The sequence below is a fragment of the Podarcis bocagei genome (genome assembly GCF_964188305.1).
Source record: "Podarcis bocagei genome assembly, chromosome: 13".
Lineage (NCBI taxonomy): Eukaryota > Metazoa > Chordata > Lepidosauria > Squamata > Lacertidae > Podarcis > Podarcis bocagei.
Window position 1 is genome coordinate 18,257,448 of NC_138138.1, and position 21,411 is coordinate 18,278,858.

The 21,411-nt window shown below is 47.3% G+C and overlaps 1 protein-coding gene across 7 annotated transcripts in view; it reads left to right on the forward strand.

The window, feature by feature from the left end:
* The window catches only part of SHANK1 (SH3 and multiple ankyrin repeat domains 1), a 113,181-nt gene that overhangs the window by 52,561 nt on the left and 39,209 nt on the right, over nucleotides 1-21,411 (forward strand). For 6 of the 7 annotated variants that reach the window (XR_014001253.1, XR_014001254.1, XM_081166015.1 and 3 more), the window contains 4 exons: nucleotides 1,583-1,868; nucleotides 4,699-4,865; nucleotides 8,544-8,657; nucleotides 13,123-13,198. Coding sequence is in view for 5 of the 7 variants with exons in the window: in XM_081166015.1 (XP_081022141.1) it covers nucleotides 1,583-1,868; nucleotides 4,699-4,865; nucleotides 8,544-8,657; nucleotides 13,123-13,198 (643 nt within the window). In the remaining 2 variants the exon portion in view is untranslated. The remainder of the gene's footprint in view (nucleotides 1-1,582; nucleotides 1,869-4,698; nucleotides 4,866-8,543; nucleotides 8,658-13,122; nucleotides 13,199-21,411) is intronic. The other variant, XM_081166017.1, reaches the window with a different exon arrangement.

Genomic DNA, 21,411 nt, shown 5'->3' on the forward strand with positions numbered 1-21,411 from the left:
GAAACAACGTATCTTCAAACTGCGGTTTATGAAGCTCGTTTGGTTTCACTGAGTATGGTTAAGATTCACCACAGTTTAGTGTTTGGACGACGTACTAAACAACTTCTGATCTAAAACAGAAGTGGAAGCTTCTAATCCCTTTGCAGCCATGCCAGAAAAGGAGTGAGGAGGGGGAAGTGAACAACCTTGGAAAGTCTTGCTTCATTCTAACAAGGGTTTAGCATTATGATGCCTGTAGCCCATGAGAGCTGAACTGGTTTAAATTCAGCATTGAGCCTCTTTTCACAAATGACACCTTGGTTTTTGCATTTTCTTTATTCATAAAGTAAATAGAAAACCTTGGCAAGACTGTACAATTGATTTATATGTTACTGTCTTCTGTCTTCATGAAGTGTACATTCTAAAATGTAAATGAAAGCTTGTTAAGGGCCTTAGGTCTGCAGTAGGATATGGCACCAACTGCTTGTTTTGTGCCACTTAGTTGACATCACAGAGACCAACGCTGCAGAAATCCCAGGTAACTGTACATTTGATGGTGGCACCTAGGAATTCACTTGTTTATCCAGGCTGCTGCATTACTGGAGATTTTAAAACATGATTTGGGCTCTCTTAAAAATTGTGCTAACTTGCAGGAAATTGGCATGTTTTGCAAGCCCTGATAGAGGCAGCCTGACTTTCATAGCTGAGCTCTTCCCCACTGCTGCATTGCTGTTGCTGTCATAATCTTCTCCACGCTATCAGTGTCTTGACCTCTTCCATTTTCCTCTCAGCCATTTCCTGCCTGCTCTTTTCTAGGCCCAGTTTCAGCACCCTTGGGCAGCTGCCAGGACCCCAGAATCTTGTGGGGGAGGGGGTATCCGCCTGCACTAATCCCTGCCCATCATCTTAAATTTCCCACAATGCTCCAGAGTGCCCAATATAGTACCATTACAGGACACTGTGGGAAGTTGAGGGCTGCCATTTTGATTTTCCACAGTGCTCCATAGCAAGTCTATGTAGGACACTGGGAACATTGCAGGAAATGTAAAATGGCAGCTCATAGCCATGGTTATCAGGTAGGCTCACAGCCATTGAGCTCGCCAGCATTACAGAAGGTCTTCTGGGGGCACTTCTGTGGGAAAGGTCCCCACTCAACCCTAGAGCCAACAAGCCACCCCATTTGACACATTCAGATTTTGCCAGTCAGTGGGGAGCAACGGAGATCTGTGCAGGATGCCAGAGCCTTCTCCCTCACTGCTGGAAACCCTTCAGCTGCCCCTCAGGCTTCTGGGTTTCCAATAGGCATTTCCCACGCGTTTTCAAGCACATCCATGTGACCATACGACCTAGAACCGTGTTTTGTTTTTTTTTTCAAAAATGAAAGGTGAGAGTCCCGAGAAGCTAAACGGCATGCCCAGCAACACCACCTGAACATTTAATTATGCTAGCCTCCCACAAGAAATTGCAGCGTAACACACAGGTCTGCACCAGCTGTGCTCACAACCCATTAAGGCTTTTGGTTGCAGGGTACAAATCCCCATGATGTTCTCCTCCCCAGCTTTCCAGATTCAAATCTGTCCTCTGACATCTCCGCCCCTTTCAGTCCCTTTCCAGGAGACCCCGCAATACGTCAGCCGGCGTCGGGACGGCTCCCAGAGCCTGGCGGTGCCGCACACTTTGCTGCGAGCCAACAGCGACACCAGCATGAACCTCCCGGACTGGATGCTTTATGCCCCGCCGTCCACCCCGTCTGCCACTGTGGCTGTGCAGAGCCAGAAGATCACCACAGGAACCCTGCGCAGCTCCAGCAGTCCCCGTGGCGCTCGCAGCCGCTCTCCGTCACGCGGGCGCCACACAGACGAAGCTAAGAAGCAGCGCGGTCGACCCAGGTAGGCTTGGGGCTTCATATGTGAGGCTCCAGGCTTCAGTGATCTGAGATAAGCCGATAGAGACAGATGTGATTTGTGATTTGATGAAAATTACAGTGGATTTCTTTTGCAATTTCAAGAGGATTTGTTTCACTGGTTCTAGTGTGTGTGCTTGTCCATGCACACACACACTAGCCCTCTCTCTCCCCCGATTCCTTTGGCACCCATTCTTTCACCCAACTATTGTGTGTTCCTCAGTCACCTAAATTGCTCCCCTTTCCCCCTGTCTTCTTGGTTGCTTCGCTTTCTCTTGAGATGCTCAGGTGCCAATCTCGGTTTTGGAAAAGCACATATAGTTGATAAGAGGAAATGGGAAAGTTCATCACTTCCTCCAGCTTCAGCTCTATGTACTTTTCAAGGGAGAAAACACTTGGTGCCTCATAATGAATGGTGTGGCGGGCATCCAGGGGCTTTGTCATGCCAAGGGAAGACCTCCAGAATGCCACATTGGTACTCTAGAGTAGGGGGAGGGGCTGAATATCTGGTTCCCCTTTGAAAGGGGCTGGGATCCAGTGATGCAGCAGGATAATTTTAGACCCTGGACTTAATGATCTTACTGGGGGCTCTTTATATGACAATGTGTATTTCAAAATGTGGCAAGCCAGCCTGCTGCTTGCTGGGGGGGGGGGGGGACCCGGGTGCTTCCTGCACATTCTGCTGCTTGGGCCCTGGACATCTGTCCCCAAGTCCTTTCCTGATGGCACAGCTGCCAGGATCGGACAGGTTCGGGAACACCCGACGAGAGCGAGCCAGCAGTAAGTCACCCGATCGAGTTGGAGTTTGCTGTTTATTAGCAAAGCAAGATCAGCACAGGAGTGTCAGACCTAATCTCAAGTCTTCTCCCATGAAGCAGTTGCTGAGACTAAAGTTTCCCGCCTCCCCATAGCCAGCTATGTCTCCACCTCTCCAGAGCATTTCCCAAGCAATCAGAGACTACACCTGCAGGCCTGTCTTTGCTTCTCCCTCTTCATGCCTCTCCTGATTCTGGGAGACCAGGAGGGAGGGGAGCTTGTCACAGCAGGAGATACACGTGCCTCTTCACAAGCCTGACCCATACCTGCCTCTTGGCCTCCCTTGTCTCCTGCTTTAGCTTCTGCCTCTGATTCTGGATTTCTCTGTGCCACAGATTTTCTCAGCTCACTGAGCACAGTTACCTCTTCAGCTTCCAACACCTCCTCTTCCCAGTCTTCTCCCTCTGACCACTTATCGTCGTCCCACCACCAACCCAAGGGCTCTAAGCCTTCTTCACTTGGGGGTTCCCTAGCTGGTACCTCCCACCATTCTTCTGCATCCAACATGCCCTTGAGATGGAATGAGGTCTGTCTCCTCTTGGGAAAAAGAGTGGCTTAGGGCTGAAATGGATATGAAGTGGGGGATCAAAATTTCTCAGTTTTTTTTGTGTGTGTTTTTTTTAAAAGCCAAACACAACACCTTCAAAGTAGCCAGAGGGATAGCCTTCAATCTTTACCAGAGCTGCAGCATTGGGGGCAGATGGAGGTGTTTAAATCCCCGGCTCCCACCCCTCATTTCTGCACTGCTCCCCCAATCAAGACCACAAATCTTTTTTGTGCTATTAGCCCCACTGGAGAAAAAAGACCAGAGGAATAAGAGTAAATCCATTCTCTGAGTGTGGATCCTTATGTAGGCAAAACAGCACCGAGAGGTTATCCAAAAATAGTCCAATTTGGACTATGCTCTGTGGGCATAGGATGTTTGTTAACTGTTGTTGGGGAAACCAGAAGACCAGGATGGGGAGGAGGAATGGAATGGAGTCTCATGAAAGAAGGCCGAGCTGGCTGACTGGGATCCTGAACAAGAACACACTGCGCTGCAACATTTTATCGCAGGCCACACTTCTGCTGCATTAAATGTGCATTAAATTTACATATTTCAAAAAGAACAGCAAGAGGCAACCAGGAATGTGTCATAAAGGGTTGGATGGAGAGTTTGCAGCAGTCCTAATGAAAAATCCACCCCACCCCACCCCAGCTGCTAATTGCCCAAGAAGTAGCAGATTCCGTCCTGGGCAGGTAACAGCTTTGGGAGGAAACTTTTGTTGAGATCATAGTGCAGGGAGGAAGGGTCATGAAGCCCCATTCCCTGTATGCTGCAGTCTGAATCCTGAACAGGGAACCCTGCTGCTGTAATGTTAAAGGATGGTGACAATGACAGTGATGTTGATGATAATCACGACAGAAAGATTGAAGTGAACACATGCATTTTAACTTAGTGCATAGCTTGGCCCTCCAAGCTAACGAGGAAAATCAGAGTGTTTGCAAGAGGCCTCTCTGTAGGGTAGCGAGAGGAGAAAGATGCAGGTCAGGTTCAGGACTCGGTCGGATCATACTTGCCTAAATCTTTTTTCCAAGTGAATTTTTATTGTTTTCCTTACATATTCTTTTCCAACAAATTGTAATAGCACCATACATTCCCTTTGACTCTGCTGAGTCGCGACCCCCCTCCCTCCCCACAACTGGTATATTTATCCTCTTTCCATCACGCACATCATTCTCATATTAGTACTATTACACATTGGAGGTATTATGTCAATCCTGCTAGTGTCTTGACCTCTTTACAATTCTTCTTTAAATATTCAATAAATTTACTCCAGTTATTTTGGTATCTTTGATCTCCCTGGTCCCGGATCCTCCCTGACAGTTTGGCAAGTTCTGCATATTCTGTCAACTTCGCCTGCCACTCCTGAATAGTTGGTATGTCTTGTACTTTCTATCTTTGGGCCAGAAGGCCCATACTTGCCTAAATCTTGGTCTCTCTCTCTCTCTCTTGGCAGCTCCAGTGGCTACCAGAAGGAGTCTGCTGGGGGAGGCACGCTGAGTAGCCGGGGAGTGAAGCGGAAACTCTATTCGGCTGTGCCTGGTCGCACGTTCATGGCTGTGAAACCGTACCAGGTCCAGGCCGAGGGTGAGCTCTCCATCAGCAAGGGCGAGAAGATCAAGGGTACGTTGATCTCTGCGCACACCCTTGGATTGCCTAGGGAATCTCTCTGAGCCCCATGACGCCTGGGTTCTTGGGGAGAGACCAAAGGGCTTAGCATGGGTGTTCTTTAACTTTGTCGTAGCCAGCCTCACACACACACAAAAACCCGAAGAAGCAGAACAGTTGGGCTTCCTAAAGAGAGAGAAAGAGAGAAATTATAATTATAGTCCTACCCATCCCTTCCATTGATGCCAGGGAGTAAATCTTCAGGACCAGCCATTCCCAGTCTGGTGCCCTGGAAATGTTTTGGACTGGAACTCTCACCATCCCTGACCATTGCCCATGGTCACTGGAGCTGATGGGAGTTGCAGTTCAGCAACATCTGGCAGCATCTGGTTGAGGAAGGCTGATCTGGACCTATGGGAAATGGAAGACATGTTACATGCGGGGTAGATGAGGACTCCATGGAGTGTTTGGGGGTTTTTTAAGGACCCAGTTTAAAAGCATGGAGTGGCTCTGTACTTCCCCCAACATGTGCCCACACAGTTTTCTCAGCAGGAGTGGGGAAACCCAGATTTTACACTCAGTGGGAGCAGGGAGAAACAACAATATATACCCAGATGGTAGGGTTTGATGGGTCCCTTAGTCAGGAAGGAACTTGAGCCTCTCTCTGAATACAGTGGAACCTTGGTTCTCGAACTTAATCCGTTCCGGGAGTCCATTTGACTCCCGAAACCATTCAAAAACCAAGGCGCGGCTTCTGATTGGCATCAGGAGCTTCTTGCACTCAAGCGGAAGCCGCGCCAGACGTTTGGCTTCTGAAAAACATTCGAAAACCAGGACACTTACTTCTGGGTTTTCGGTGCTCGGGAGCCAAAACATACAAGTACCAAGGCGTTCGAGAACCAAGGTACGACTGTATAGGGAGGTTGCCCCCTACCTTGCACTTTCAGAATATTGCGTTTGGCTGGTACAGCTGTAGCTGAGAATCAGGGAAACTGTGAGGCTTGGCTTGTGTTTGTGTGTGTGTGCGTGTGTGGTCTTTAGTTGGTGTCTAGAATGTCTTGGTGTGCATCTGTCAGCCACGCATGAGTGGCCTGTTGTCTTAAGTGTGTGTCTGTGTCCAGAGAAAGGTGGCCAGATCAGAATTTTGTGAAGCAGGGATTATTTTTGAACTGCGGTACCTGAAATAAGAGACGTGATATATTCTGTCGGAACGTAGGAAGTCTCCTTAGATAAGCTTTGGAACATTTATCCATCTTGCCCAATACTGGGCGGTATTCAGCTAAGTCCTATTCAGAGTCGACCCGTCGGAATTAATGAAACTAAGTTGTGTCCACTAACTTCAATGAGTCTGTTCTGCATAGGACTGGTGCTGCCGCCCTCTGTCTCCGCAGGCTGGTGGCGCCTCTGCAGGTTCACAGGCAAATGTCGTTTCCATCACCTACTACCAGATCCTTTTAACTGGAAATGCTGGGAATCAAATCCCAAATACAAAGCATGTGCTGTCATTGAGAGCTATGATATTTCCCCTACTGAAGACAGAGCCATGAAGTTGAAAGTGCACCCACTGTGTTCAATGGGGCTGTGATATTCTAGGGCAGTGATTCTTAAACTGTGTTGTATCACAGACAACAGTTCTGCTTAGCTTCTTCTTTGAGGACTGCAACATTCTTTTACTGCCCCCATGTTGGAGGGAGACCAGTCACTTCACAGGCTTACAAATAAGAAACTTCCTTCTGCACTCCCGTGCAGTTGTACAAAGCAGGGCTAAAAGTAAGAATGTGGGGAGAGAGCAATTGTGAACCAGCACAAACCTCTGCCCCCAAGAACATGCCTTATAGAACTGGTGATTGATTCTACAGGCAACGGCCAGTGAAATCTATACAAGGTTTATAATTGTGCTGTTGCTCAATTTACAAATACAAGAAATGTTGTGAAACAAGACTGCAAAAATGCTGTCAGTACAAGAAATGCTGTGAAACAACACTATCATAGGACCTTAAATGAATGGTGCGACATCTCCTAAATAGTATGGGACAAAATGGAGGTCTGCAAGTGATTTCAGAGGACTCACAAATAGGAGTTCAGTGGTCTAACTGCTGCAGATTGCACAGCTCAGTGGAAGGCTGGTCAGCTAGACCTTTTTACAAAGACTTTCTGAGCAAACCTATACTGAGTTTAATGGAGCTCATTCCCAAGTAAGTGCCTATAGGATCACAAACTAGATGAGGGCCATGGTGCTTGGACAGATGCTTATAGATATATATTTGATACTGAAGGTGTTGATATTCTGGCTTTCAAAAATGCTGCAGAAAACCCAGCCAGCTAGTATTTAGCCATCTCCAAAGGAATTGGAAGATCTCAAGACACTGTGCAGTAAGCAAATTACTAGGGGAGATGAAGACCCTATTCTTCCTAAGATAAGGGACTAGGTTTTACTGAAGGCCTGGTCTACACAAGCTACAGAGTTAAGTAGGCTTGAGGACGCAGAATTCTGGGAATGGTACAATGGACTGTATCACTTCAGAGGGCAGATGGAGAACATAATTTTTGAATGTTCCTCTACATCAAAAGTTTCAACACAGCATACTAAGGATTTTTTTTAGGGCTTTGGGAGCATTGACAATGGTGGACAACTGGTGTTCATTGAAGCCCCAGAAAAGCATTCTAGTCAGCAACGCTAGTCCTTTCCCAGCTCCCTAAGGATGTCTCCTTCCAGTGCTGGGCCTGGTAGAAAAAAATGTCTTGGAAAAAACGGAGACTAGTGGCCATTTTTGGGTGCTGTGATCTTGTACGTTTTCATGCCAAGATCTCTCGAGCGCGCACACCCAGCACATTTTCAGGGCTGCATTTTGCTCTTCTGCGAGAGCATGGGCCCCAAAATTCACATCTTTTGGACTCTGTGGTCTCGTGCAGGTCACGTGACTTGCACAGGAGCATGGCTAGGAAGACGTGCATCATGGTTTTGGGAATCAAGATATTGGAGAGTATGTACTGCTGGACTGTGGAGCACAGTTAAGTAATCACTGTTCCAGAATATGCATTTAGATTTCTTTCCCAGCATCCCAAGGAGTATGTGAGGGTTCTAATACATGCTTTTAAACAACATTCCTGCCTCCCCTCCAATGCTCTAGAAGCTTGTATTTTAAAGCAGAAGATGTAAAATGAAAGGTGATGGATCACAACATTGTCTGGGGGGAAACCTGCTGAAAAATTGTGCGCCTTCTCCAGCCCTCCAGGTGCTGTTGGACTCCCAACTCCCATCAGCCAAAGCCAACATGGCCAATGGGCAGGGACGATGGGAGTTGTAGTCCAGTGAAATCTGGAGAGCCACAGGTGGCCCAGTCATGCTGCTTTCAGATGCTGGGGACTAGAAACAACAACAAAAAGCAAGTTCCACAAAGAAGGACCCAACACTTACTCATTTATCAGCTTAAAATCATGTTAGCAGGGTCCCCAGATGCAGGGAGTATCTGAGAATGCTCAGAGAGCACACCTTCAAAAAAAGGGGGGAGAGGCAGGGCTTTTAATGATGACGGCTAATTGGATTCGGTTTGCTACTCTAACCAGGTCTCTGTTAGGTCAGGTTTGGCCTCTGTGCCACAGCGGCTCTAAATAAGTAACAAAATGGTGAACGGCTGGCCACCTTCGTCCAAAGTGTGTTCGCGCCCCTAACAGTGCCCTTCTCCTTTTCAGTGCTGAGTGTTGGGGAAGGAGGCTTCTGGGAGGGACAGGTAAAGGGCCGTGTGGGCTGGTTCCCATCGGACTGCGTGGAGGAAGTACCCAATAAATCACAGGAAGGGAAGCAAGGTAGGTGCTCCAAACTGGCCTCTAGCCCCTTTCTCTCCTATATATATATACACACACACATACAAGTACATATAGATTATCTAGATCTACACACACACACACTTATGTAGCCAAAATAGCACCATCTATGTATAAGTCTTGGGGGAAGTGCAAAAAAAAAAAAAAACGGTTTTAGGGGAGAGGAACCTCCAAGTAAGGGGGAAATCTCAAAGCAGCTTCGTGAGGACTGAGCACGCTGTTTGGGCACAGAATGCTGACTGGCTGTTGGGGGGAAGAAAAGCAGAAGACTAGGGAGAATGGAAAGGGAAGGAATATTATTGAAAGAAGGCATGTCTGACAGGCTGGCTGGCTGGGCACCCACATAGCTTGTGCTTGGCCAAAAGTGCCTCTCTACCTTATCAGCCCTACTCGACGACTTCGAAAGTGGGAGTCACTTCCAGCACTTTTTTTGGGGGGGGGGACGTGGAGAAATTGTTAAGCGTTTGCGCTGCGCAGAAGGAGACATAGGGTTGTAGTCAAGTAACTTTTACTCAGAGTAGACATGTTGAAAGTAATGGTCGTGGCTAACTTAGGTCCGTTAATTCCAATGGCTAAAATTTGATTTCAGTGGGTAAAAATGTGACTACAACCCATGCATTTAATATCCAGTAGCTAAAGCTTCTTCCTCCCCTCCTCTTCCATGTTTCGGAAATGAGTTTTGTCACTGTGGCAGGTACAGGGAGCTATCCTTGCTTGCTTTAGGGTCATTTCCCCCACAAAAAGCCCCCCACACCATGCCCCTGTGGAAGAATGCTATTAAATTGTTGTGAGGTAATTTGGCTGTCCTCAATAGGGGCTTTATCACGCCCTTTCATCTTCTATCCCTACACCTTTTTAGCTTTTAGCATTAATCACTATGGGATGATGACATTTCCATATATTTCAAGGAAGAACACGTTGGCCACCTTTTGACATTACATGTCCTCCTCACTTCCATGTGAAACCCATATGGAGGGAAGAAGCCAGAAAATGGAGGGACAGCCAAAATAAAAGTAGAGTAGGCAACAGTCTTCGGTTTAAATTCTGCCGCCGCCTCCTCCATCGCAGATTTTCTTTTCAAAATTTGAGCATTTTTTATTATTATTTTAAAGCATGGAATTGAAGTGCCATCACCAGCAGCAACAGTGTACTGCTCCTTCCATGCACACTTGTCCCCAGATTTTCACCGCTAGAGACTTTTCCACCTTCTATCTTCTATCACTCTTTACAACATGGGCGTCCCTTCAAGTGTTATTCAGCTCCAGCTCCCATCAGCCTCAGGCAGCATGGCCAATGGTCAGTGGGTGATGGAACTTGTAGTCCAATAACACATATGTAAAGGGGTAAAGGGACCCCTGGCCATTAGGTCCAGTCATGGCCGACTCTGGGGTTGCAGCGCTCATCTCGCTTTATTGGCCAAGGGAGCTGGCTACAGCTTCCGACCAGCATGACTAAGCCGCTTCTGGCGAACCAGAGCAGCACACAGAAATGCCGTTTACCTTCCCGCCGGAGCGGTACCTATTTATCTACTTGCACTTTGACGTGCTTTCAAACTGCTAGGTTGGCAGGAGCAGGGACCGAGCAACAGGAGCTCACCCCGTCGCGGGGATTCGAACCGCCGACCTTCTGATCGGCAAGCCCTAGGCTCTGTGGTTTAACCCACAGCGCCACCCACGTCCCTGCCAATAACACATGGAGGGCCCTAATTTCCTCACGCCTGGTCTTCATGTTCATCATGCAATTTAACTGTGACCAAACTCTAGGAAGTGAAGACCACCACACTTTTAAAAAGTGGCCATATTTTCTTCCTGTCACATGCTGTTCCCCATTTTCAAAACGAAATACAGGGACAGTGGACTGATTTTCACAGCATGACCATGCATGAGGGCTCCTGGACATGAGATGGTGCCCGCTTTGCTTCTTCCCTGTTGTTCTGCTGCTGCACTAAACCATGGTTTGACTTAGCGTGACCTCTGAGCCATTAACTCTCCTAGACAAACCCATGGGACAAATCTTGGTTACAGCTTGTGGTTAGTCTCACCATGAAGCTAGGTTTGGACAACATGCTAAGCCCGAGGCATGGCTTAGCTCAGCAGCAGAACAATCGGGCAGGAGCAAAGTAGCCACAATTTCCACTACATCATGTTTCGGTTTAACATGATGTGCGAATCAGACCATAGCACATTTACAACGATGCTCCTATGCTCACAACCCTTCATGCACACACACACGTTGCACATTGTTGGAAACTTTGCTGGCTGGCTGCGTTATTTTTTTGCTGCCATCAGCTGCCCACGTTGGCTTCTAAAGAAGGGGGTGTGAGTAACCGGATTGGTAAACTGGCTGCAACTGGTTCCCTTTTTGTAAACGCAAGATTATTTAATGAGACAGTTCAATCTCATTGGATCTGTATGTGCTCACTACAAAATAGTTACAATCAGTGCTTTTTTTCTGGGGGTACTCACGAGTACGCAGTACTGGCACCTTTTTTGTTTTCAAATGTTAAACATGTGGCACTTACTTTAGCAATTTCATGGTGAGTACCAGCACCTTGATAATAACACTGGTTGCAACTCAAAACACATCTGGCAATATTAAGTATCTCAATAGGCAGTTAGGCAGGGCCTCGAGGGGAACTGGTAGGCTGGCATTCTTTGTTTATAGACAACTGAGACAGATTTAACCTAGTCACAGGCTAAATCTGATGAATGTGATTTAAGCACATTCTCCCAGACAGAATTGTCCTACAATATGTTGTTACTACGCCTAACAGTTCAAAATGAGCCTCACCAGATGCAATGTGCGAAATAGCAGCCTGCGCACTAGATGGTGCCTTCATCATTACTCGAAAGAAGAGGCAATTCCCTGCTCAAAAGAGTTCTAGAGTGGCAGAGGGCGGGGGGCCGGCAAAGTGTCAATAAGGACATTTATGTTCAAATGTATTTTTATACATATGAACTAACCTTCATCCTCATAGGTGCAAGGGTATGTACAAGTGATGCGACTAAACTAGTCATACCCAGATAAATGCAATACCCTCTTCCAAGGAGACCAAACACATTTTAAAGCAGTTAAAGCAATAGAACGGACTAACAGCAATCACCTGTACTTAAAGTGCCCAGGCAAATACAAAGGTTTTACTCTGGTGCCAAAAGAATTGTAGTGTTGGCACCAGTCATAAAGTATCATCATTATTATTATTATTATTATTATTATTATTATTATTATTATTATTAATTTTGTAAGTAAGACCGCAAACCTAACTAGCCTGGACAGTTTTTTACTACCTTGCTGGGGCATGGCAGATCCAGCCTTCCTGCAGCAGCCCAATACATTTGTATGCAGGGTCCAAGTAGGGGGTTTCCCTCCCGTAGCTGCCTGTTTGGTTTCTATGATGGGTGCAGAGGAGGAATGGTCCATCCGCAAGGCAGACTGAGATAGCTACCTCTGAAGGCAGAATCCATGGCAGACCTCCTCTACCACAACCGGAGATGTAAGGAGAAGCATCTGCATTAGCTTCCGGTTTTTGGAGCGTCATCAGAGACCTCTGCGCAGTTCCATGGGGTTCTCACGAGATCTCACCGCAACCTGGAGGCTACAACCTGTGGCGGGGGCAGCAAAGGAGGTTGCGTGGCAAATGCACAGGGCGGCACCTTCTCCTCTCGCCTCAGGCGGCAAAATGGAATGGGCTACCCCTGGGATGGAGCACTCCACCAGCTCACTCGCTTACCTGCATGGGAGTCCTTGTCACCAGTGACTACCAGTCATTGTAGATCCAAAGCTATATTACTACTAACTACAATACAGTTGTACCTTGGAAGTTGAACAGAATCTGTTCTGGGAGTCCGTTTGTCTTCCAAAACGTTCAGAAACCAAATGTTTGGAAGCTCCTGCAGCCAATCGGAAGCCGCAGAAGCCCTGTTGGACATTCAGCTTCCAAAAATAGTTTGCAAACCGGAACAGTCACTTCTGGGTTTGCGGCGTTCGGGAGCCAAAAGCTTTGAGAACTAAACTGTTTGAAAACCAAGGTATGACTGTAATAACATGCCACCAGTGTACATATGTGCACATGTGTGTGCTAAGGACAACTGTAAAAGGCAACCTCACGGTCGCCTCCAAACACAAAAATTGGGGCTGTATTTTACTAGGGACAAATGCCAGACAATAATGGCTGCCCCTGGAAAATAGGGACGCATGCAGTCAGCTTCCCTTTGGCTCCTTTCCCCTCTTCTCTATGGTTGACACACTAATAGCTCCCCCTTTCTGACTGTCTCCCCCCCTTTGGACATGCCACCAGCTGCGCTGAGCTTGTGCTGCCACTCACTGGCTGCCAGAGGAACCAGCAGAAAGGACAGGAGGTTCCAAAGATAAGAAGGAAGATGCTGTCTGTGTACCAAGTTCCCTTCTGCAACCCTAATCCCCACACCTTCTCTGCTTTGCTTTACAGAGAGCCGCAGTGACAAAGCCAAGCGACTCTTCAGGCACTACACGGTTGGTTCCTACGACAGTTTCGATGCCCCCAGGTGAGTGGACGGTGATCCCAAGAGGTTAGGCAATCTGTGGTTGTGTGCAAGGTGGAATTGTGTTGAAATGTGACTGTGCAAAGGTGCACAGAGTTTAAGTGGATTAACGGCATAAAGGCCACCCTTTCTGGTGACATCTTACTCATATCCAAATATAATCAGTTTCTGTGTGTTGTTCTTTAGACTCATGAAAACCCATACACTACCTCCAGTCCAAACAGCGAAGTTTTCTGATTTTTGTGAGTGAAATTCTAGGGCAGCCTCTCTATCTATGCTTGCAGCATCAAATCAATAAGCCATGAAATGCATGCGCAGCTTGCCTGTGAACACAGCCCCTTGCTGCCTCTTTGCGCATGTGGTGAAACAAACCAGAAAGTCACAGTTAAGCATAGCTTCCTATCATGTGAAAGCCAAGACAAATATGATGAACAGCTTCCAAACAAGCAAGGATGCAGTTCAAAATCGGCGCCTGAATCCTGTCTTCTTTGGGATTTTGCATAACAAGGAACTATGAGTAACTCATGCTTCCTGGCTTGTTTTACTGCTCATGTAAAGAGAGGTAGCAAGGGCTATGCTTTTGCATATCTTGGATTATTAAGCCAAGATCTGATCATGCAAATGTGGCTGTTGGGTCAGAAATAGAGCAAAAAAACCAAAGGATTTCAAGCTAATCGAGAGAAAAAAAGCTAATTTCAAAACTGTTGAAGGGGCAATCTTTTTTTTTGCAATTTTGCGGACAGTGGCTATAAGAGGGAATTATAACTAATTAACAAGTTGCTACTGATGATTAATTAACTAACGTTAACTTTTGGAAACATAAAATAAATTAACTTGCTCTTTGTGTTGTGGAAGCAAAGTATCCATGAGTTCAAGACAACTGGATATATTTATTAGGGATATCATGTGATTTTTCTGTTCTGTGGGCTTCAGGCCCTTCCAGACAAGAGCATCTCTGGAAATTTAGGTTGACGCAATTAAAGTGGATTTAAGCACTCTGTCGCCCCAGCACAACAAATCCACTTTGAAAAAGAAACAGACTTTTTCCGCCTAGGAGAGTGGCAAGGAAACGCATTGGAAAGTGTGAGATGAACATGTGATTCACAGAGGTGCGTAAACATCCTGCAGACAGATCAGAACAAATACCTGTACTCAAAACAGACCAGATATAATCTAACTTCTATATAAGATTTGTGAAAGCAAATCAAGATGAACACTCAATAAATAGGTCATCTGCAGGAGCCCACAGTGAAATTGGTGGAGGGGGGCATCTTTAGTATTTCCTCTGTGGCTTCTAGAACAGCCGCAACTTGAGACTGCTGAAGCTCACGAAGAAGAAGAAGAAGAAGAAGAAGAAGAAGAAGAAGAAGAAGAAGAAGAAGAAGAAGAAGAAGAAGAAGAAGAAAGGCTTAGTGAGATTTCAACCTATGCTCAGTCACCTGAGAGCAAGCCCTGTTGAACACAGTGGGACTTCTGAGTAATAGGGCATGGGATTGCTCTGTGAATAGGATTTGCTTCATACTTGGTATATAACAGTCTTTGGGAGTTGAGAAGGAACAGGTATTGATCTGCTTATTACGTTCCTCTGTAGTGTGCAGCTTGGCTCATTTGCTTGAGTCACATAGTGATGTGCTCGACAGGCATCATGGTGTGATGCGTTCGGTTTACTCTGGCTGACTGCTTACGGCAGTGATGGCCAAACTTGGCCCTCCAGCTGTTTTGGGACTACAACTCCCATCATCCCTAGCTAACAGGACCAGTGGTAAGGGATCATGGAAACTGTAGTCCCAAAACAGCTGGAGGGCCAAGTTTAGCCATCACTGGCTTACAGCATTCAAGTGTCTGAATTATTGAGAGTAAAGAGGGAACACTAGTGCATGTAATAAGAATGGATTGGATGGTTGTCTCATCCTTTGCAGCCTGGTGGTTCTGTCAGGAGTCTTTGAAGGCTTCACGGTGATTTCAAGTCAAAAGGTGGGATATGATAAAGTGGGAACCTCGTGACAAAGAAGATGAGAAGGAGTTGCTTGACAGTAGAACAGTCTCACATGGGAGGTTGCGGACTCTCCTTCCCTTGGGGTTTTAAAGCAGAGATTGGATGGTTGGATGGCCAACTATCATGGATGCTTTGGCTGAGATTCATGCCTTGCTTGGGGTTGGACTAGATGACCCTTGGGATCCCTTCCAACTCCACAATTCTACGATTCTATGACTGCTTTCTACACACAAGTTTAAGGGGCAGTCATGTTTGTCTGCTGCAGTAATGAAGAGTACTGTGGCACTTTAAAACAGGGGTTGCTAACCCCCAGTTCAAGGGCTTGTGATCCGTCGCCACCCCAAAGCCCCTCTCCCAAATTTTGGTGACGGCAGCAAAAAGAAAAACCAAATGAAGCAGAGACAAAGCTGGAATGGGAGGAAACCCTGCACATTGATGTGGATGGAAATTACCTCCTCCCCGCTCATCAGATTGATAATTTAATTAGCGAAAAGATAGCAGTAAGACCCCTACTGCATGAATCACCTGAGGATTGCTATGGATTCATAGAACTGTCGTTGGAAGAGACCCTGAGGATCATCTGGTCCAACTCTGCAATGCAGGAATTTGCAGCTATCCCATGCAGGGTTCGAACCTGCAACCTTGGCGTTACCAGTTCCTCGCTCTAACCAACTGAGCTATCCAGGCTGTTTAGTGTGCATGTGAGAGATTGTGGGGTAGCCGCACCCCTTTGGGCCAAACCCAGTGCTGTTACTTGGCCCCTGGAGGATTGGCCAAGATGAATGGGGCCCAAAAGCCAAACAGGGTTAGCTTTAAAGACCGTCAGATTTATTATGACACAGACTTTAGGTGGACGAGAATCCACTTCATTCAAGGCAGCAAGCCCTAAGTGACTGTGATTAAAGGTTTTGTTTCCTGATTCCCATTGGACGGTTAAGCTGATTTTGCTTTACCTGCCTTGGCTTGAAACATGTTGGATTATGGGTAACGTGTGCATGCCTGTCAAAAAGAATAACATTTACTAAGAAACTGCTGAGGCCCCGTATGGATGGAAAGAATGCATTAGAAAGCCCGGAGTAGCATACATGTATTCCCATAATGGATAACAATGTCTTTTTAAGTTATAATAATTTTTATTAGTGGTAGTACTAGTAGCGGTGAGAGTGGTAGAAAGCATATTTCTGTGGCTAGATGCCTTACAGTTGGAGAAGGGAAAAAACAAAAGACTTCCCAGAAGCTAAAAATCTAAAGGATTTTCCTATTTTTCTTTTGTACTCCCCAAGTCAAATTGTAGTCCAGTACTTACCTGCAGTGCTTTTTTTCTAGAAAAATAGGTGCCAGTACTCACCATGAAGTTGTTAAATGCCACACTTTTTAACAACAACAACAACAGCAACAACAACAAAAAGAGATGCCAGTACTGCATACCCTTGAGGATCCCCCTGAAAAAAGCACTGCTTATCTGTAACTATAAGCATCTGGTCAGGATGCTAGATCAAGTGGGCCACGGACCTGATTGACGCGGCTGGAGCTGTGGTCTAAACCACGGGGCCTCTTGGGCTTGCCGATCAGAAGGTCGGCGGTTCAAATCCCCGCAATGTGGTGAGCTCCCATTGCTCTGTCCCAGCTCCTGCCAACCTAGCAGTTTGAAAGCACACCAGTGCAAGTAGATAAATAGGTACCACTGTGGCAGGAAGGTAAACAGTGTTTCTGTGCGCTCTGGTTTCCATCATGGTGTCCCGTTGCGCCAGAAGCAGTTTAGTCATGCTGGTCACATGACCCGGAAAGCTGTCTGTGGACAAACGCCTTGGCCTGAAAGCGAGATGAGTGCTGCAACCCCATAGTCGCTTTTGACTGGACTTAACCATCCAGGGCTCCTTCACCTTTTTACTTTGGCCTGATCCAGCAAACCTGTTTTATGATATGACATGATAACATTTATTTTATATTATATTCAGAAAGAGAGACTACTGCTTTGCCATGCTCAAAACACTCGCTTAGATCATCTCAGCAGTCTTTATACCAACCCAGTAATGTAGACAGTAATGTACTATCCTTGCATTAAAAAGGTAAAGGTAAAGGGACCCCTGACCATTAGGTCCAGTTGTGACCAACTCTGGGGTTGTGGCACTCATCTCGCTTTATTGGCCGAGGGAACCGGCGTACAGCTTCCGGGTCATGTGGCCAGCATGACTAAGCCGCTTCTGGCGAACCAGAGCAGTGCACGGAAATGCCATTTACCTTCCCGCCAGAGCGATCCCTATTTATCTACTTGCACTTTGACGTGCTTTAGAACTGCTAGGTTGGCAGGAGCAGGGACCGAGCAATGGGAGCTCACCCCGTCGTGGGGATTCGAACCGCCGACCTTCTGATCGGCAAGTCCTAAGCTCTGTGGTTTAACCCACAGCGCCACACCTGCATCCTGCCCCTCCTTCAGGGAGCTCAGAGCAGCATACAATATCATCCTATGCACACATTTTGCCCTTCTAACAACCTTGTGAGGCAGGCCAGTCACTAGGCCACACATCCCATAAGACTCATGAAGCAGGTCTGCCTCCTCAGGCCTAGTGTGATGCTCTAACCACTATGTAGCACCAACTGTCCTGGTGGCTCGCCAATGGGCCAAACTAAATGTGGTGGCAGATCTGTGTGTCTAAACCTGGATCTGCTACAATCACATAAAAGGAACTGTTGGAGGGGCTGATTTAAGGAAGAAATGAGGGTATGAGGAGAGCTAACCTGCCGCCACTGCTACAGATTACTTCCTTGGAACCCCTCTGTACTCACTAGGGATGGATGACTCTGTCGATTTTGGTTTCCCCCATTTTCCTGTCTTCAGTTTTCCTCCTTTCTGCAGCAGCATGAAAATCCATCAGCATTTAGCAGAAGCATTTCCCGAAACACTTTCCCATGCAGTTTTCTCTAATGTACACTGTTTGCAAGTGATTCCCCCTAATATGTTCTTTTCACCAATACATGAATTTTTTGCGCACATTTCACCTTTAAAATACAATTTTTTGTAGACGTTATTTGTCTGGAGAACTGCACCACACAGTTCAGAGAAGTGCAGATTTTGAAGGGTAGCTGTGTTTCAGTCCTCATATGTTTCAGGAATTGGGGAGCTTCATAATGAAACATGAGCTGAACTTCATTTTTCCCATGCACCATGCGCTCCTTTTGCTTCTGAAACCTCCCGTTACGGCAGGTACAGATTTTAAACACCCAGATCTGCTAATGTCGCATCTACTTTGCCTCAGCTGCTGATTTAGGCAGATGCAGCTACTCTTGTTGCATCTGGGGGCAAGAATATAAAGCAACTTGTCCTGGTTCTGCTTTTGACATATTCAGAAAACTCGGCTACTTCAGGTTTTCAGCTTTGTTAGGCACAAAACCCTGTGCAGCCACAAAGCTGGAGGACCAGGCAGTTTCAGCTCCTAAAATAAGCAGAAAGGCCTTTCTTTGCCTCTAAGTAAAGGATGGGAAATTTGCGGCCCTCCAGCTGACATCTGTCCCAGCCACCATAACCAATGGTCTGGGATAATGGGAGTTGTAGTCCAAACCAGGGCCAGCCGAAGACATTTCGGCACCCGAAATGGCCTTCCCTCATTCCCCACCAGGAATGAAGGGGGTCATGGAAGGTCTACATCAGGGACAATGAGGGAGGGGGATAGAATGATTGATGTTGAGATCTGCCGCCCCGGTGGACCCTGCCGCCTGAGGCTGCCGTCTCACCTCGCCTCACAGGTGGGCTGGCCCTGTGTCCAGCGACATTGTGAAGGCCTCAGGTTCCCCATCCCTGCCTCCCGTAAATGCACGAGTTCCCACTGCTTGGGCCACTGGCGAAATATCTCTGAGCTTCTGTCTCCTACATCTGGAGGAGGAGGAGCCCAATTTTTCAGCTCTCTTATTAGACTAATTATGGTAGCACCCACCACTTCCAGATCGAGTTACATGAATCATTTACTCGGCACTTACAGTGCACAATGTGCTTTATTATCTTTACCTTGATTAGCCTCTCAAGAAGCCTGGGAGATAGATGGGGGACTGAGACAGAGCCACTTGCCTAGGGTCATCCCGTGGAGTGGGCTTTCTCAGCCTAAGGCTGCATACACATACATTCACAGCATATGACCTCCTCCCCACCCCCCATCCCAAAAGAATCCTGCAGGCTGCAGTTTGCTAAGGGAGCTGGGAATCGTAGCTCTGTGAGGGGGAACTATGGTTCTCAGGATTTTTTTTTGCGGGGGGGGGGGAGCCACTTGTTATAAATGTATGGTGTAGACACAGCCCATGTCCATGTTCCATATTCTGCCAGGCTGAGTCTGCAACCCTCTCATTCAGAGGCTTTTGCCCTTAAACGCAGACTAAAAATATTGTAAATTTACTACAGTGGTGCCTCGGGTTACCGTATTTTTCGCCCTATAGGACGCACTTTTCCCCCTCCAAAAATGAAGGGGAAATGTGTGTGTGTCCTATGGGGCGAATGCAGGCTTTCGCTGAAGCCTGGAGAGCGAGAGGGGTCGGTGCGCACCGACCCCTCTCAGTCTCCAGGCTTCGCGGACCTCTCCGCAAGCAGCGGGAGCCAGCGCTGGGCTCCCACGGCTTGCAGAGAGCTGCCTGTTTGGGGGCTGGGGTGGGGGAAGCTCGGGCTTCCCCCGCCCCAGTCCTGCGCCTGGGGGAAAAATAATTTCCCCCCCTTTATATCCCCCCCCCAAAAAAAACTAGGTGCGCCTTATGGGACGGTGCGTCCTATAGGGCGAAAAATACGGTAAGTACTTAATTCGTTCCGGAGGTCGGTTCTTAACCTGACACTGTTCCTAACCTGAAGCACCACTTTAGCTAATGGGGCCTCCCACTGCCGCCGCACCACCAGAGCACGATTTCTGTTCTCATCCTGAAGCAAAGTTCTTAACCTGAGGTACTATTTCTGGGTTAGCAGAGTCTGTGACCTGAAGCGTATGTAACCTGAAGCATATGTAACCCGAGGTACCACTGTACGTTGAAACCACTCCCATTGTGCCACCATACTCAGCTCTTGTTGGAGTTACTGCATTCTCGGGATTCCCAATTGTAGACCTTTCCAAGTATCCCTATTTTCCAGGGACAGTCCCGGATTTACAGTTTCTGGTTCGATCCTGGAATGTCCTGCTTTCCCTTAGGCCGTCCCTATTTTCATTGGGGAACTGTTAGAGGGTATGCAATTTCACACTCTCCTCCTCTTTTCCAGTCCCGGATCTTGAAGGGAGCAAAACTGCAGGCCCAGAACCAGCACCTGCCACTCTAGGGCAGTGGTTGAGACCCAGGCAGTGGCAGGGCCCACCTGCGCTGATGTCTTGCGGTTTGACAGCCGGCCAGTGATGGGTATAGCCTGGGGAGATTTCTGGGGGCCACACAGAGAGGCCTGGAGGGGCACATTTGGCCAATGCACCTGAGGTGTCCCATTCCTGTTTTTGCAGGAGTTTGAACCTGGGAAAACACCTATATTGAAAACACGTGATCTCTCCGTACTTCCTCAGATGCTAACTTTTGGGTTTTGTGGAACTTCTAGGGAGTTTTATTTTTATTTTTAACGCTGTAAAGCAGGAGCAGGGAAGCATTTTTTTTCAGCCCAAGGGCAGTCTTCCCTTCTGAGCAACCTTCATACAGTAGGCTGGTTTCTACACACACTGACACACCCTTGTATATCCTCCACCCAGGCAAGGAAAGGGCATCATCAGAGTTCAAGGACACATTCCAACCAGGCAAAAGCACTAGGGGTGCAAAGCAGGGCCTGTGAGGGGAGCAGAGGCGAATTTAGGGGAGCACGACTGGTTCAGTTGCAGTGGGGGCAGATCTGCAGAATCACCACAGAGGGCGCCACAACAATGATTTAGAATGGAGCTTGAGAAGGCAGGGGGACTGAATTTTGGCATTGCACAGGGTGCCACTGAACTTTGAGATCTCAGAGTCCACCACTGAGGGGAGTGATTTGATGAGGCGGTGTCCAGCTTGCAGAATAATTCCATCAGCCAGCTAGGAGAGGCCTGAAGGTCCACATTTGATCCCTGGACTTGAGGTTCCCCACCTATGTTTGTAGAGCTTTTAAAATGTGATTGCCTACCTGCAGCCTGAATTGATGCAACCCACTCTGCCGACTCCATACCCTCCAACATTTCTCCTGTGAAAATAGGGAGATACCCTATTCCATAATAAAATAATAATAATGATGATGATTTTACTA